Consider the following 17,647-nt stretch of genomic DNA (forward strand, 5'->3'; position numbering starts at 1 on the left):
ACCAGGGCTAGTAAAGATACACATGTTGATTGTGGCCTTCAGGTGTTGTTTTTTTTTTTAAATTACATACCCTAGCTCCTAATTCTTATTTGAGTTTAAAGAATTTATTATCATAAAACTTATAATAATTTGCTTGAAATTATACAAAGGACATTAAATAACTTTAACTATTTTTAACATGAGGTGATTGAATACTCCATATCAATAAATATACGTACGGCCCATAGTATACATGTGTTTAAAGTTTTTAATCATTATATTTTTACAATTCACATCATTGGGTAGGCTATTGCACAATTGTGCTTTTCAAACAGAATAATTCAGTTTTCGAAATTGATTATAGACATTAATTAATTATAGTAAGGGTCTATTTCTTAAAACATAACTACGTTTTAAAATTTGTACCCGCATTAAAAGATCTCAAGTTTTTTTATAACGTGACATATATGTAAAGTTGTTACAAGTTTGATAAAGTTGTGGATATAATTCGTTTCAGAATCATGACCCTCTTTGGGGGAAGCCTCTTTCCTATGCGTTCACATATATTTTACGTCTATTGTGCAATACAGATATGATGTTTACACTGTCAAAAACGCTACAACAATTACTTTTGAAAATTGTTTTATAAGATTGTACTTTACTTCTAACATTATAATTATATTCGACTGTCACAGTTAACATAGATGGTTTTCAGTCGCTCTAAAGAAAGAGGCTGCTTATAAAAAGCAACAAAAGGACAGATGAGATAAGTGAGCGTCAACAATACAAAATTAAAGATTTAATCAATAATTTGTCATCATATAGCAAGTTTATTAGGAAACCAAAAAAAATTGTTATCGTTTCCCTATACGGTCCGCTCATTTTAGGATCAACAATCTTCATGTTTCAGTTAAACGTCAAATGTCGAGCAATCTTAATACACACCAAGTTGTTGGTAAAAAGGGACAGTCAACAGAAGAGTAAAAGACATTGTAAAAATATCTTTAATGAACTGGCAGACGCGATGTGAGAGGAATGGTAACCCAGCGATGAAGAACTCAGACTTGCGATTATAAGTTGTGGTTTCGATTCACGGAATACAATCTTGTATAATTTACACTTTGTGCGTTAATTATATAGTATTGCCATTGCTCACAAACAAGTTTTCAGAGAATGGTCAGCAGAGTCCTCTGATTATGGTAAAATTTTAAAAGAAGAAGAAGATTATGGTATATCCCCCCCCCCTAGATATTTTTGGGGTAAACCTATCGGTTTGCAGTGGGCGTCTATGAGCTGAAACGATGACTAGGAGACGCGTCGTTGGTGGACGCCACACCATCGACATAGTGAGTTACATGGTGGTAATGAAAGGCATTCATCCTACCTTATTACTAATCAATAAGAAGTTAGGCAGCTCAATAACATGACTTGTATCAATACCAAAAAAAACTTGTTTATTTCAAAGAAAATACTGTAATTGTTATAAATTCAAATGACAGGAGTTAGAGAATCAAAACAGAACATGTAACGTAATAAATAATAAAAAGCATCTTTGTATATTTCTTAAAAGAAATAAACTCGAGCCCTAATAGAAGTACATAAACGTTATTTCTTTACAGTTTAATATTTCCCCGGTAAAGTGGACAAATCAATTATTGCTCAGAGCAGAGAGCGAAGGGTCCCAAGGATATAATTTCTCGCTTTATTTGTACAAGAATGCCCCTCTGACGTTAACGAGCGCAGAGAGTTCAATAACCGTTTATTAGTATTTTTATCATCTCAATTAGGATATAAAATTCGTATTACAGTTTTTTTAATATATATTTCAAATTTCTATTACGCGCGCAACAGATTGTACGACTTGCTGTGAATATAGATCCGTATATATATGTTTATTATTAACGACTGCCAATAGTATTTTTTCATACAAATACATTTTAACTATGCAGGAATATTTTATGTATACAGAACGGTTGGTATATTGCATAATATATTGGCGATTGGTAAATCTTTAAAGATTTTAAACCTATGTAAACGTTAAAAAATTTTAAGTATATTTATCCGAATTTTAAAACGAATTTTCTAACTACGTCATCATTAGGTTAGTTATTATTCTGAAATGTGATATATTAATTTATTTTTTCTACAGCAATGCGACAAGCGTACAACATCAGGCACAAACGTAACAGAGACAAATAGTTAACAATTATCAATTTTGTGTAAAAATCATAATTTTAAATTTGATTTTTTTCTTGCTATATTATTATTACTAGTTATTTAATAGTTTTCGAAACATCGAAACTTTAAATTACATTATTCATAGCAAGCTCTCGGAGCAATGTGCAATAAAGAAAACGATCAAAACTGAACCCAGCCAATCTTTATCGTAAGTCTTATTAGTCTGTCCAATGTACTAAATGATATGCCTGTTATAATAATGAAATCGGAACATAAATTCGTCGAGCTACTCTAAAGTGAAACAAACATATCAAATACACCAAACAAGAATTTAACGCATGGAATTAACACCGCACGGTCGAAATATACGCTTGTTAGTTTTAGTTGATGATATTTTAGTTAATACTGCAATTCAGTTAACGATAGATAATCTGTAGACGATAGCGCCGCAACAAATTAGTTACGATGTGTAATTCTAGGCATATTATTATAAATCACATTAAAATTAAATAGTATTGTGTGAGATTCGTAAAAGCTTTACACGTAAATGTAACTTTAACACCTATTACCACTTGTTATTTCAGACCATAGACCTTGACGTCACTGCATGTAATAGGCCCCTCCCAAAGATATTGGGGGATAAGGCACAATCGACACGCTGGCGATTGCAGTGTTGTATTATAATACGCAGAGAACGCTGCTGCCTATCCTCAGGGTTCTTTTATTTACATTTACCCAGTGTAAAGTGATCACTCTGAAACTCTATTAGAATGCTTCAGGTCAATAACTTCTGCCCGTACAGTAATTTTAAGTATAGTAAGCCGAATTTTAAAACGATTTTTTAAGTAAATTATCATTACGTTATTATTATTTATATTGTTTATGAAACTATTTAATTTTGGAGAAGGTGTGTCATAAATTAATTGAGACTAAATGAGCTTTGTATTCGCCCCTTTAAAACGCACTATAGCCAATTAGAATGTATGAACAAAAGTTAAAACATTAATATGTTACTAAGTTACACGTAATTGTATTTGCAATAAAGAAAAATTCCTATTTAATGACAAGACTTTTCGAAACCCTACACTTAATATATGTCAACCGTTATGCCCCAAACCATTATAATTTCAAGGTACATGTTTTAGTACGGTCGTTTACCTTAGTACATTGGATACGTAGAATTAATTGACAAGGTTACCTATGACTTAGATGTAATTCGAGCTCAGAAACATCTAAAATCGTTTGGCTTAATGAACCTGTAACTATAATCTATTTTGTAATTAAAACTGAAGTCCGATCGGTTTATGTGCCGTTCATCGTTGCTGCAATCGAACGAAGTAAGGGCAAATGTCTTTTAAGGTGCAATTTCGCTGTTAACAATTTTAAACTTAAAAATAAAATTCTACATACTACGCTATAAAACATAACCCGAATAATTTCTTCGGAAGAAATATAAAATATGTATGCATGTAAGAAATTTAAAGCGCAAAGTCGTAAAATATATTTTTAATAAAAGACATACATGTGTACATATAATTAATACGTACAACTAATAACTGTGATGAAATTGCATGTAAACTAAATGCAATATAAATGGTCACAAATATGCATAGTTAATACTGATCATTATCATAATCCCTATGTTTAAATATTCAGTTGACAAATAGACAAATATTACAAGCAGAAAATTTACTTTATTTACTTAAATTGTTGCTAAGAATTAACACACCATAGAAAGCCTAAAGACTAATTGGTATTAATAAACTTAATTAATTATAATAAGGTATATATAAGGTGCATTAACATAAGTCCAATCTTTTAAAAGCAATATGGCCGTCATATTTTTGGGAGACACTACGTAGTCGTCATAGCTATGGACAACTTTTGTTTAATGTAAATTAAATTATCGATAAGGTTATATTTGTTTTAAAAATTAATCCTGTTAAAAATTAATCCTGATTTATTATAATATTTAAATTAGACAGTTACATCAATGTTGCCAAAAATAGGTCAGTTTACAAAATGTTATCAAGTAAATATTATGGAAGGCGTGGACAAACCTGCTGTGCAAAACTCGTAAGCTCCTGGTCGACATGCAATTGACACTCCAGTCGGTATTGCCGTGGTCATTGCAGATTGTTATGGAGAATCTGCCGTAGTTGGCTCTGATGAGATGAATCACAGAGCCCTCCGCGCATCCGATCTTCAACGTCTTCCCTTCGCAAGCGTACGCCGTTTCGTATCTCGGTTCTGAAAATGTTAATAAATAAACAAATTAAAAAATTACAAATTTTTCTTTATTATAAAATATCGAATTAAGTTGTTTTGTTGCACACCGGTAAAAACCGACAGTCTAGCGAATTGGAAAGTTGAAGTAGCAATGGGGATCCCCCATTACGCGCAGAACTGATGTCTGTTGAAGTTTTAAGCTTCTGGTAGAAGTTAAGAACCGTGAATGTCCCTATCATCTACAAGATGGAAGCAGACTGCTTTTAACCTTTCCATTTGGAAGTCTCTAGTAGTCCTATGTCGTACAGTAAAAGTGTTACGCCTATTGTCAAAATTTAATGCAAAACCCTGTAATAATTTTATAAAAGGTAGTTTTATATTTCTTAAATAGTAACACTACTCAACCCGTGACTCTTTTGTGACAACTTTCAGTAAAAGGAATGAGAGTAGTGGGGTTGAAACAGCGTTTTGATTATTGAGTCGGGAGCTCGGTCACTCGTTCGATAACCATCGAAGTGATAAGTCGTCTAGTGGAAACTATGCTAGTTGGCTTATAAGAGTATTAAAAGTGGAATAAAAGCATCTACTATGCTGTGAATTGGAGGTTTTTTGGTAACCCTGTACTACAAACTACAGAAATATATCCGAAAATTATAAATAAATAAAAAAAAAAACTTTGATAATGTATATTAATACACTCCTACAGTAATTGTAAAAGGCGGGATCTTCACCCTCATATATCTGTCTTTTCAACAACCTGGTTAAGTTCCACGTTGAGTTGCTCCTATTGGAAATTTATGAGAATCGCCTATGTGTAGCAGTAATCTTACTACGGCTTAAATGATGATAATGAGAAAACTCAAAATGATTTTTAGAAGAAACTTAATACTAATTATTTTTTAATAGTTAGTAGTATTTTTTACTAGTATTTTTTAATTTTTTTTTATAGACAAAGAGGGTAGGTGATTAGGTTATTTCCCGTTTGTATTAAGATATGCTTCGTCATACATTCACAGGCGTCGGATACCAGTAGCGATATAGGACGAACCTCAAATGAAGAAAAGGTTAATAAAAAAGTAAATTACTACTGTTTTCAAAACTTTAGACAGTTTAAAGGTTTGCATGAAAAGAAGATATTGAATTCAATTATCGTAGGTGTCTGTTGGTATTTTAATAAGAATAATATTTGAAGTAAAAAGTTGACTATAGAGCAAAATAATTTTAGTTTTATCATTTCAATAAATAGTACCGCTGTCGAACGAAACCAAACGTAATTGGAATGTTCCGTTGTGCGAAATTACTTTTGTTTCAAGTAGGCATTAACATCTGTTACATTCGACAACCTACTAAAGCATTCCTTCCTCCCAATTCGCATCCACAGAGTCGAAAAACAACCCACCGATAGCAGAGCTCGCAAATAAATCCAATCAAACTGAACCGATATTGTTCGAGCGATCGTTACGTTCAGAAACCATTTATCCGTCCAAAAGCAAACATCGTACGAAGACAAAACGAAAAACTGTCGACTCAACGTTTCATAATCAATTTCTGAACGTTTCATCGGCCTGGCAACTGACGCTGTGTTTTCGGACTTTCCGATACATCGATTCGTGACGATACGAATTAAAGAAGCTCAAAGAATGTTCTAGAGTGCATGGCACGAAGATTTATTGTGGTAAGTTCGCGGGAAAAGGGGTGTTAGGTGTGCATATTCTGAGGCTCGGGTATAATAAATCTGGCCAAATTAATGGCGGCACCGACAGATCGTTTAACTCGTTTTCGCAACGTCATAGCGTAAAATGAGGGGTTTCTTTCAATACATAATGTACTAAAGTAAATCCCCGTTTCTTTGTGCTAGCGAGAAAAATAGTCATTTATATCTTTGATATTTTCAAATAATTTTTATTATTATTTTTTTAATCTGAGAAACTCTCAAAAAAGAATACGAATAATTCATTCTACCTCTGAGTTGATCAGTGTATATATTTTATTAATTATGTAGTTATTGTATCTACACATTGGTTTACATAATCGAAAATTTTATCATTTACGCATTCATTATCATAAAATCTAATATGTAATATTTCCTGTACGGTCTTAATACTACGAGCATACTGTTTTATTTAAGGGAATACTTTTGATTGCTTTGTGCTACTATTATTTAAGTGTAAATACGTACCAGCTGCGTTTTCCATAATCAATAAAATATTAAAAACAAGATAATCTGTAAGAATACTTTTAAAGGCCGAATAAAAATGAAACGGAATTCCTAAAGAAATTTCGGAGAGTTGGCCCGATGTAAGATTTTATAGGTTCCCTACTGTTTTTTTTTGTACCTTGAACGCAATGTTCGTACGGAAACGTAGCTATTAATCAAAAATTCGAGAGCGATTTAACGTTGCTACAGATTAACGATAAGCCTCCCGCCCTCGCAATAAATTATTCTGGCCTTTAAACATTGGTTTAACACGCGCTCTACGAAGCCTCGTCATACAATATGCCCGTTAACCGACACTCTGTTTTATATTTTACCATTTTTCTGACGACTGCAATAAAAGTCATTCCAAATATAATACTGGCAAGTTGTAAAAACGTGTTAAAGACAAATTAAATAATAAATCATTAATAATTTTTTTATTACACACGTTCGAACGACTACAAAGTAAGTTGAAATGATTATATTACCCGGTACAAACAGTGAAACTTATTATTTATTTTAAAAATATAATTTACATATGAATCACGCGATTTAGACTAGGCATATAAAGATTTTGCAAGAAATGTCACTATAAATTTTGTTGAACTATTAGTCTATTGGCAAGATAGCGGATACAACAGATAGCCACTGGGTTCTTAAGTTATTTCAAAACCTAGGAGACTACAGATAGGTGTAATCACAGCGTGGAATGTCCATCAATTGTGACAAACAGCCTTGATAAGGTTGTCGAAAGTCGCGAGATGTAGGATGCTACAAACCGGACCTACTGGAAATCAAAACAGGAGACGTAAGCCAAACAGTGAACGCTCTAAGGCTGAAATGATGCGTCTGTTACTGATATCATTTACGTACAATGTGATGTTTATGATATATAACAAAAGTATTGATGTGTAATAGATATTGAAAATTGTGTCCATGTCAAGGTGACACCAAAGCCTTCTTTAAGATCTACACAAATTGTAGAGTTGCAAAAAATTACAAATTTATGTATGGAGACGTTTAAAAATTAAAGTATAGGAACTACAATACGTCATAGAAAAGCGTAAGAGAACACTATACAATACTGAAGGTTTTTATTGGTTGAAAATTGTTTTCGTATTTATAGAAATTGGTATACATGGGCTAAGTTTGATCAATATATACACTTTTAACTTCGTATTGTCATTACCTAGAAGACTTATCGGCCTTAGGAACAATCTAATCCCACGAAAAGAATAAAATTCATCATATTAACATTTGTATAAGAATTACCATTTTAAATACAACCCGTGAAATCACGAAATTCATGTTTTTTTTATTTAACGAGACAGGTATGTAGGTCATACAAGTAGGATACGATTATATTGATCGGTGGTAAAAATCTACCTCATCAATCATAAGACCATTCAAGTAGACACGACTGCGCCTTTGTCTACTAAATATACTATTAGTCAGACAGTAGAGGTATCGCTGATTCTCCCTAACACTGCATTGCCAAGATTAAAAAAAAAACACTGTATTGTTTAACAACTACACTATTACCTTTTTAAGTATTTCGAAATCGAATAGCCCAGTTTTCATAACTATAAAAACTATAAAAAACTTATTCTTATAGATACCGCAGATGTGATGTCGCGTCGGGTATAGGATTACATAATTCAGTGCAGGATCGCAGCTTGGTGGAACCATATCACTTATCATAAGTACGCACTTGTGCTTAGCAGTTGAAATTAGATCGTGTAAAGTTTAGTGCAATAGATCGCTCTTGACGATAAGGCCTCTTAAAGTTACAAGTATTACACAGGGCGATTGGTTTTAGGTGCAAACGCTTTAAATGGGTGAGTGCTTATTCGCTTTAAATTAATATATGGTATACACTATCCAAAAATGAATGTAAAATATTAAGAAAAACATTTTCGAAATTTGATTTACTTTATTAAGTCCAAATATTTATTTATGATAATACAAAAAGCTAGCTTGTTTAGACCTATATATACGCTATATATATAGATGCTCTAACTTATATAGACAATATATTTACAATAAACGCAACAATCTCTTACAAGAAAAGCAATAGAAAACGACGCAATTAAAAGTTGATATTAACTAAATTTAGAAGAAAATTACTTCAAAAGTAAATTATTCTGTTAAAAAAATGCTCTAAAACATTTTACGTAATTTGCCAATGCTGTCAAAAAGCATTTATTGTTTACTATCTGTCCATGCAGACTTTGTACTGTCAAAAGTTATTGGCTTGTCACAATCCAAAAAAAAAAACAATTCATAATAAATATAACTGGTTGACTGGAAATAAATGTAAAAGCTTTATATATTTATACTGGCAAATGAGCTATACATTCATCTCTCTATAACTTTATATATAAGCATACTTATAAACAATCATCCTGTAAATGTACTATTAATTACTTTCTTGTTATTGTAAACATTTTTCATTTATTATGAACTGTATCATTATATGTCAACATTTTAATTATAAAAGTTTTCTAAGAAGCAAGCACAGAAGAAATATAGGTTGATGTAATAAATAGTCACTTAATTCTTAGTATTAATTTATTTATGATGACCAAGGCAATTAACTATTAAACTATGTAGCAGTCCTTGCATGCTAAAGCGGGTAACGAAAAAAGATCGTTATGGAAACTCCTTGGTGTTACACAAAGGCGTGATCTAATTTGTTAAAAACACAAGTTATCGATGTTTTTACGGTACAACACTAGGCACGCGAAACTGCAGTTTGTATCGATATTCGAGATAGCATCGATATGCGAAAAGTTATATTTAAATCTCTCACGATGTAGCACCTCGGGTAAGGGGTGTTATTGGCTAGTCACCTCCTTTGGGGGTTGGGGTAGGTAATAAAAATGATTTATAGAAGATGTCCAGCGCCACTCGTTATGAAGGGTCGAAAACAATTTACGAGCACTTCTCAAAGGGTAGGGTAATTATTTGTACGCTACAGAACCGCCGTTATTATCGAATTTGGTTTAAATTATTCAACAACATTTTGTTCATTCAAATTTGTTTATATTAGTTATAAAATTTACAATATTAATGTGTAAAATTTTACTTTTTTAAGGAATTCAAATTCTTCTTTCTTTCTGTTATAGGCTGATTCGTTATATATGGTCTTAATTAAGGGATGGTACACACTGTCCAATAATCAATGGTTTCAGAAATACCCGTAATAAATAACGTGACATATAAAAATCGATTTCAGAATTCGGATAACTATATATTAAAATTAATTATTGTTTACTATCCGTCCCTGCAGATTTCGTACTGCCAGAAGTTATTGGCTTACCGTGTTCCAATGGAAAAATAAATTAATGTAACATATTTCAGAGTGATGACTTTATAAAGGGTGATTGGAAATATTTGTAAATGCTTTAATTTAAAGCCTTTAAATCTATAACCGAACAACAATTATATTTAATTTTTATATCGTACGACGTAACGACGTATTAATATAAATATACATTGAAAAATGAATGCATAAAAAGTAAGTGTAATGAAGCTTTAATTAAAACCATAAAAAAATATTCTGACTACAATAGTGACAGCTAAATTGAACTCGCAAGCGACTTTACAAATTAAAGTTGACAGAATAAATACTTTTATATTCATTTATAAGACATCACTTTTCTTTCGGTACAATTAAGCAAATTATAAAGTTTTTTTTAGAAACAATATTTGTAACAGTATATAGGTAACCTTTTTAGTTATAATAGCAAGTCATGAACGAAGATGTATATTTGCAATTTTGTTTAAGAATCGACAAACCATTTGGTAGATTGAGTACAAACAGATTGAGTAGCTCACAAATTAGTTACTAAGGAAACATATATGTGAGCATCTTGTGAAAGTTTTAGCATTTTTATGTCCAACTCGTATCACCAATGGTATGATTTGACTGTTTTAATAAAAACAAAAAAATATACTTTTTTTTAGAATAAAGAGTGTTGTTTAAAACACCCAAGTTTGCCGACATCATTAATACAATTTTGATGATCAGAACCAACTTCCAATACAACCCACTTTCAGAGATTCTTTTATTTAACTTGTACCTTCTACCTTTTTATACTATGGTTGTCTGTAAGAGATCGCCTTGTGTGATAATACCGCCCATTGTACTCTTTTGTTTATTATTCTAAAACTATTTAAATATATCATAGCATGTACAATGGAGAATATTAAATAAATAATTAAAAAATAACAGAATAACAATGTCTTGAGAGATCCGAAAGCTCTGGCAGTTCAAGCGCCAACTCTGTCTGAGCCGCCTGTTTCTTTATTTTGTCACTCAAAACGACTTCCAGATATTCGTCTGCGATCAATTATTATTAAAACAATCTAATACTTTACAATGCGATCATGTCGACAATTATTTTTAATGCCTAGCATCATAATTGGGTTTGAAATTTAAAAGAAAATGTTTGAAACGCCATTGAAAAAATAAAATCAGTGAAATAATTATAAATACTTTATTCTATAAAGATTTTATTGCTAAATTTATTATTATATGTATTTGAAAAACCGACTATAGATTGATTTCAACTCACGTTTAACAGTCCATAAGCAACATTTTGTGAATAAATATATAGATAAGAATGATTGGAACGCGTTTAAAAAAACGTTCTAAAATCAACATACCGGGTATTTTGAATTCATCCACCTGTGAAGTAAGTACACATAACACAGGTCCGCACAAAGCACCCTGTGGGGGACGTAAAAAGGCGGGCCTAAAACAGGCTGCATTATTAAAAAAATACAGTTCGTGCAGTCTCCTATCGTAAAGCTTTAAAACTACTGGGGGAGGACAAACAACACCACTTACGACCCGCACCCTGTAAAACTGTAATTATTTCGCCAAAGTACTAAACAATTCCTTTTCAAATGCTTTAACAATCCTGCCTTGCTGAAAATGAAATTACAAAATCTAGCACTGCTTGCCGTATATACTTATAACAAGGCGGATGAAGTTGAAATTTGCTTGCAGCAGCTTAATTGCTTAAATTGGTGCTATCATGGAACCTCGTTAGTATATGTGACTGTCATTTGATATCCCACCGGCGAATGGTAGCACCGACTGTTACGTTTAATTTAAAGTATAATTTAGGTTATTCGAATAAGGTTGAAATTCTATTGAAACAGCTAATAATGTCGCAGATGTATAAATGGTGAATTTAATTTTGTGTACCATTAATCGGCGTCAGGAATGGTGGCATTGAACCGGGGATTAGAGCAAATTTTATTGTGTGAAATATGTGCTATCATTTATAGTGACGTCATTTTGCGGTGCCGTGTTCCCAGTTCGATGTATTGGCGGATTAGTTGTTTTTGAATTTTGAAGCTTTTGAACTATTCTTGATAGATATAAAAGGCCAACTGTCGTGGTCGAGTATCTACCGTTCCATAAATAAATTTTCAACTTCGGCCAAAAACCAGTGCTAATTGGCCATTCATCTATAGGAAACAACCGGGAATGCTGTACCACGTATTATGTAATCAGATTTACATACAATCTTTTCATTTCCCAATAGTGTTTTTGATTTTCACTTATCTAATTATTTAAAAAATAGATTATCACGTGTCAAAAAAGAGACCATATTTTTTGGTTATCTGTGTATTATTATAATTCAACAAATCAATATCTTTGACCGTTGAAAGGTTACAAAAATGTATGTATTTATAGAATTGCCTCTTGCATCGAATATACAAGCGTGTAAAAAAACTAAAGCAATTCGAGGACAGAACAACTTGAATTTCGTATTAAAATGTAGAGCAAAGTCGATTGCGTGTCTCGTGCATCAGGTAAATTGGAGCAGAAAAACCAATTCTGATTTTTCTAGAAAGACAGCCTCGAGAATGTTTTCAGATTAATGTATGTTTATTTTGATAATTCATCAAAGTAGAACGCAATTGTCCATTACTATATTCTTCATACTAATACTGAAGCGAACTATTTTAGTTTAAAATAATGTTATTGATATATAAGAAATTTTAAAAGCAGTCACCGAACGTACTTGTATTTAAGCAATTTCCTTTCGATTTATTGAAAATAAAACAAAGAAGACGAGAACAATGAGAGTGTAGATGTTCTGTCAAAACAGTAACACGAATATAGACGTTAAAATAAACAATAGTAATTAGATTTGTCAATCGAATTATGATATTACGTTAAGGAGAGCCCAGATGCTTTTAATGCAAGGAGATGAATTTTAAATAAGCTGTAACCTTGTTAAGGTAGGAAGGCGCTGGATGCAGACTGCTTCTAAGGAATTCTAATAAAATCTGTGGAGAGCTGCCGTTGGACAGAGAGAGTAGATTTCCATTAGGGCCAGTTGAAAGAAGCCTGCATCTGGAGTTTACTGATGACTTTAATGAGGTCATCAGTTCAACTCGTGGATGATTACTTCACACATGTTGGTCAAATGTTGCCACTCCTTAAGGTCCCAGCGGCCTCCGGTCTTTGTTAAGTAGCTACCCACTGTCACTTCAACTTGCCCTTCCACTTGGATATGTCGATTATTATTGTTTACGAATCTCTTCATCCTCGATCCCGTCGATAAATCCCGAGTATAGCTTTATAAAAGTACACGTAACAAACCATGAATTTCATGCATACATAAAAACAAATATATGCAAATCCTGTAATACTGGGAAATCTCCTTCAATTTCGAAACGTTGCAAGCTTAGTGGAGGCTATAAATTATAACTTCGTCACAAGCGCAGGGCCGGTAACAACGGCAAAACTTGTGATACTAAGTTGTATCTATTTGCTATGTTTCATGGTATTAATGGTGTGTTCCATATAATATAGCAATAATACCTTTAGCCTATTTCCAGCAGTAGACGTCCTGCCGCTGAAATGATGATGAACATGTACAGGCTTTTTGACACTTCTTTTTTGAGAGCATGCTTATTGTAATTTCATAGTTATTTTACTCCTTCACCACCCTTTACTAATGTATTTTGCAAAAAAAGTCGAAGAAATAATTTTATTTCATTGTTTAAATATATAATGTTTTAGGAAATAAAATTTAATTTAAGATTCATTTTCATATTGTCCCATTAAAAAGAATATCAAGAGAGATTTTTGAGAAGGTTACCAAAATTGTTTACATTATTTTTTGATTTTTCACTTTGCATAATTTTTATGGCACATTTTCGATATGTTCTAAATTACTTTAGGGGATTGTGTGTACTCACAAGTGGGCAGTAACATCGAGAGAACGTAAGCGTATTGACAACTTGGTATTAATAACTCGATACCTCCGTTAAACAGGAAATCAAGCAACGCCTCTCGGCAATCGTTCGCTCTTAAAACTTAACACCTATATCGTTGAAATAAGAACATTTTGAAGATAAAATTTTCAAAAAATTTTTAGGTCCCTTCCTTTGTTTAAAAAACATTATACATATTTGTTAAGAGCAATACATGTATTTTTATCATTATTTTCAAAAGCGAACTATATGTCCAAACCTTCATAAAGTACGTTAAAAACTTCAATATAATTTTAAATCATATTTCTTCTTAGTCTGTTAATCCGAGTACTTTACCAAATAAATATTTTATTTAAAAAATGATATAAAATTTAAAATTAGAACGTCCGGTAGAACTTTTCGCACCAACCCTACGGGAAACCATCGAAAGGTAAAGTGACAAATTGAAAAAGCGCTTTTATAGTGTATTTTACGACCTGCCCCAGGATACGTGCCGGTTGACGACCGAGCGGTTTTCCTGTGCGCCAGCCAGGAGGCGCCACTTTAATGGACTCTCAGCTTCCTATCTCCGGGATTCCCCTTCATATATATTATTTTTAAAATAGCTAAAGAAGAGAGCTGCAGTAAAATATTTCAGAATAATGTTAATATGGCGAACCAAGTATAGTCACTACTAGTCTTAGTGAAGAATGTGTAAACTTTACGAAAACGCGCTTAAAAAATTATTATTATTTATAATTTTTTTAATATTAAAATACCTCAAGTTTAGAAGTTAGAAATAATTGCTTCCTTCTGAAATGTTTGATTTTCAGACAATTACAGCGTATTCTAGTTTCTTTTCTTCATGGATCTATTATAGCATGGAGTGTTCACTTCCAGAAAGTATCTAATTTAGTTTCTAATACATGTCTTTATTTGTAGTTTGTGTAGTTGGCTTGTTTAGTGAACCAAATAAAAAAGTATTTACTAATAACACGTTTTAAATTAAAAGTATTGATTGTACAAAATGGTTCATTATTAAATAGCATAATTGGTTATACGTCTAAAGCTTTATTGGGGTTAATGTATAAGCAATAATCAAAAGATTTTAAAGCTTTTACATCAGTTTACAATCATCCCGTATAGAGTGAATCGCTCTGAAATATGCCATATTAATTTGTTGTTCTTTTAGAATTTGGCAGGTTTATAGCTTCTGGCAGTAAAGATTCTGAAGCGACAGATATTGAACAATAACAAATTTTAATACGTTGTAATCCGAATTTTGAAATCATATCATACCATAAAAATACATTCAATCCCATAAAGCTTTTACAACCGTAAGCAATCAACCTGTATTTTGGATGTATTTAAAAATAATTATATTTCTGTGATCAAAATAATGTTAGAAGTGCAATGAAGACACATAATGCATTTACATTAATGTACTATAGTGAACTTTTATTATAATAAATAATAAAAAAAAATATTGAAATACTCTTGTAACCCAAAGTATATTACAAATAGAAGCTCTGAATAAAACAGTTTTAATATTCCATCGATAGACTCACAATCGATAAGGTACCGAATAAAATATCGTCTCGATATTACGCTAAGGAGTCAGTAGAGCGCCCGGCTCGTAGGTGCATTCGAAATTTAAAAGATTCTAGGGAGCATTAAATTCGGAGCGTATAGGGGACGGGCTGGCGTGACGTTTCGCTTCGCGATCGATTCTAAATCGAACGAGACGTTTTACTGCTTACTTTACGAGGTTATACGCGGCGCGAGTCATAGCTGGACTGAGGATTTTTATTAAATTTGACAAAGAATAATTATCTCAGTAAATAACAAAGTAAAGCCACCGCTTTATAATGGTCACCTGGTACGATCATATCCGGACAATATGGTAGCCAGCTATATGGTAGTATCTGGAGTTACGAACAATTACTGGTTCTTGGCGTCGCATAGAAAGTGTGTGTGCCTATTAAGTTTATCACCTACTTGACGAGTCTTGTATTGCGTTCGCGGACAGGGCCCTCACTATAATTGAGTATTGCCGTCGAAGACGGTAGAGGCAAAGTCTCCCACAAATAAGTTCCAGCCCGCGGGCAGGTATATTATCCTTATTGGTATAACCTATAGGGTTTGGCACTTTGGGGCCAATTAAACAATATTTAAGTATCCGTGAGAAAGGGTCCTGGTGATCTAGCACAGTTTTCTACATATATATAGTTTACTGCCAGACATGGTGTTGAGATGAATATTGTAGTATATTGTTATGTGCCATTAAATATCGCCAACAGCGACGTATATTTTCACGTCATATGTTTTACTATATGATCCTACAATAGCTATGAATTAAGCGCATCTTGAAGTGTAGCACAAGCTGACAATGTTCTATCTCAAGACATGTCAATAACAATTACTCAATAAAACATCTGCCTAAGCAACCTAAAAGATAAGCGAACTTCCATTCCTATGGTCTGTAAAGTTTAGGCTATGCATCTTCAGTGCAGCGTCTTTTGATTAATATTTACAAATCATACACAACATTTATAGTTTAAATATTCGCTAACGCTACCTTTTGTAACTTATGAAACAAAGAATCGCCCACACAAATTGTCGGCAGGGAAATTCCGAAGTAAGTTGCAAAGCACTGATAAAATAAGCCCATTGGGGTTTGCAAGAGGTACGAACTAACCGTGCGTTTGGGGGCCTTCGGACGGAGAAACTATGATTGTAACTATTTCGAATGCAGTTAAAGCTGGAGCGAACTAAGTTTGCAAGTTGACGAGTCGACTAACAGATAGTAAATTTATTCTTATCATTATATGAAATTTTAATTTTGTCGAGATCATATTTATTTTGTTAAGAAACAAATTATACATCATTATACACAGTTCAGCTATAGGACGTCCACTACATTCAGCATCTTCCAACGATCTTAATTAGGTCGTCTGTCTTACACATGTTTGTTAATAGGTTAGTGTTGAAGTACATATTCGACCATATAAAAATTAAGACTACACTATTCGCAACATCAAGAATCCTATTTCATTTTTGTCATATCGCCCAAAAAGTGGGCGCCCTTTAACTGAAATGATGATATTAATTGTGATGATGATGATTAAGCAAGTGCTTACAAATAAACAATCATACTAAAATTACATAAACAGTTTCCAAATTTTTACGATTTATATAATATACATGTACATAGATATATAATATATGTACATGTATGTACATAAGACGATCGTATTTGTATATATACATACAACTAAATATACATATTATTTTCTAATGTTTTTAACCGTTTCTGACGTGAAAGAAGATACAAATTAATAAAACTACATTGAATACACCACGTCAAAGACATAACGTATATAATTTAATAGTATTACATGTAAATATATAATGCCATTTTGTTTCTAAACACACAACGGACTCCATTTTCGCGTATCTTCATATTTTAACGTCGCACTTCGGCAAACAAGATTATTTCGCTTGGACAACTGAATCTAATTGAGACATCACATGTGATACTCCAGCGTTAAGACAACCATGTGAAAATAGCCACTCACTCCTCACGTTAGAGGACAAAATACCTTGTCATATTTTGATTGAAGTGAGTTACCATATATCGTCACGGAGCAACAATGAGGGGTTGGACAGGACGGAAGAGGGCCCTTAGGGGTTTTTTAACAGTTTTCGAGCGATATATGCACCCTGGGTCACGTATCGTATGAAGTAGCTTCCACGATAAGCGGTTTCATTTTTCTTCTTAGGGTCTTTGAGATTTTTAGGCGACACCATCGAATTTCATTACGGTGTGATATTGAATTG

General features: G+C 32.5%; 1 protein-coding gene across 7 annotated transcripts in view; it reads right to left on the reverse strand.

Moving 5' to 3' along the window:
• The window catches only part of Cirl (Calcium-independent receptor for alpha-latrotoxin), a 421,691-nt gene that overhangs the window by 20,261 nt on the left and 383,783 nt on the right, over positions 1-17,647 (reverse strand). For all 7 annotated transcript variants that reach the window (XM_068768762.1, XM_068768764.1, XM_068768759.1 and 4 more), the window contains exon 3: positions 4,218-4,407. In XM_068768762.1, the coding sequence (XP_068624863.1) occupies positions 4,218-4,407 (190 nt within the window). The remainder of the gene's footprint in view (positions 1-4,217; positions 4,408-17,647) is intronic.

Source organism: Battus philenor, unplaced genomic scaffold (assembly GCF_028537555.1).
Source record: "Battus philenor isolate CCGP_79_NKW_IND1 unplaced genomic scaffold, ilBatPhil1.0.hap1 SCAF_26, whole genome shotgun sequence".
Lineage (NCBI taxonomy): Eukaryota > Metazoa > Arthropoda > Insecta > Lepidoptera > Papilionidae > Battus > Battus philenor.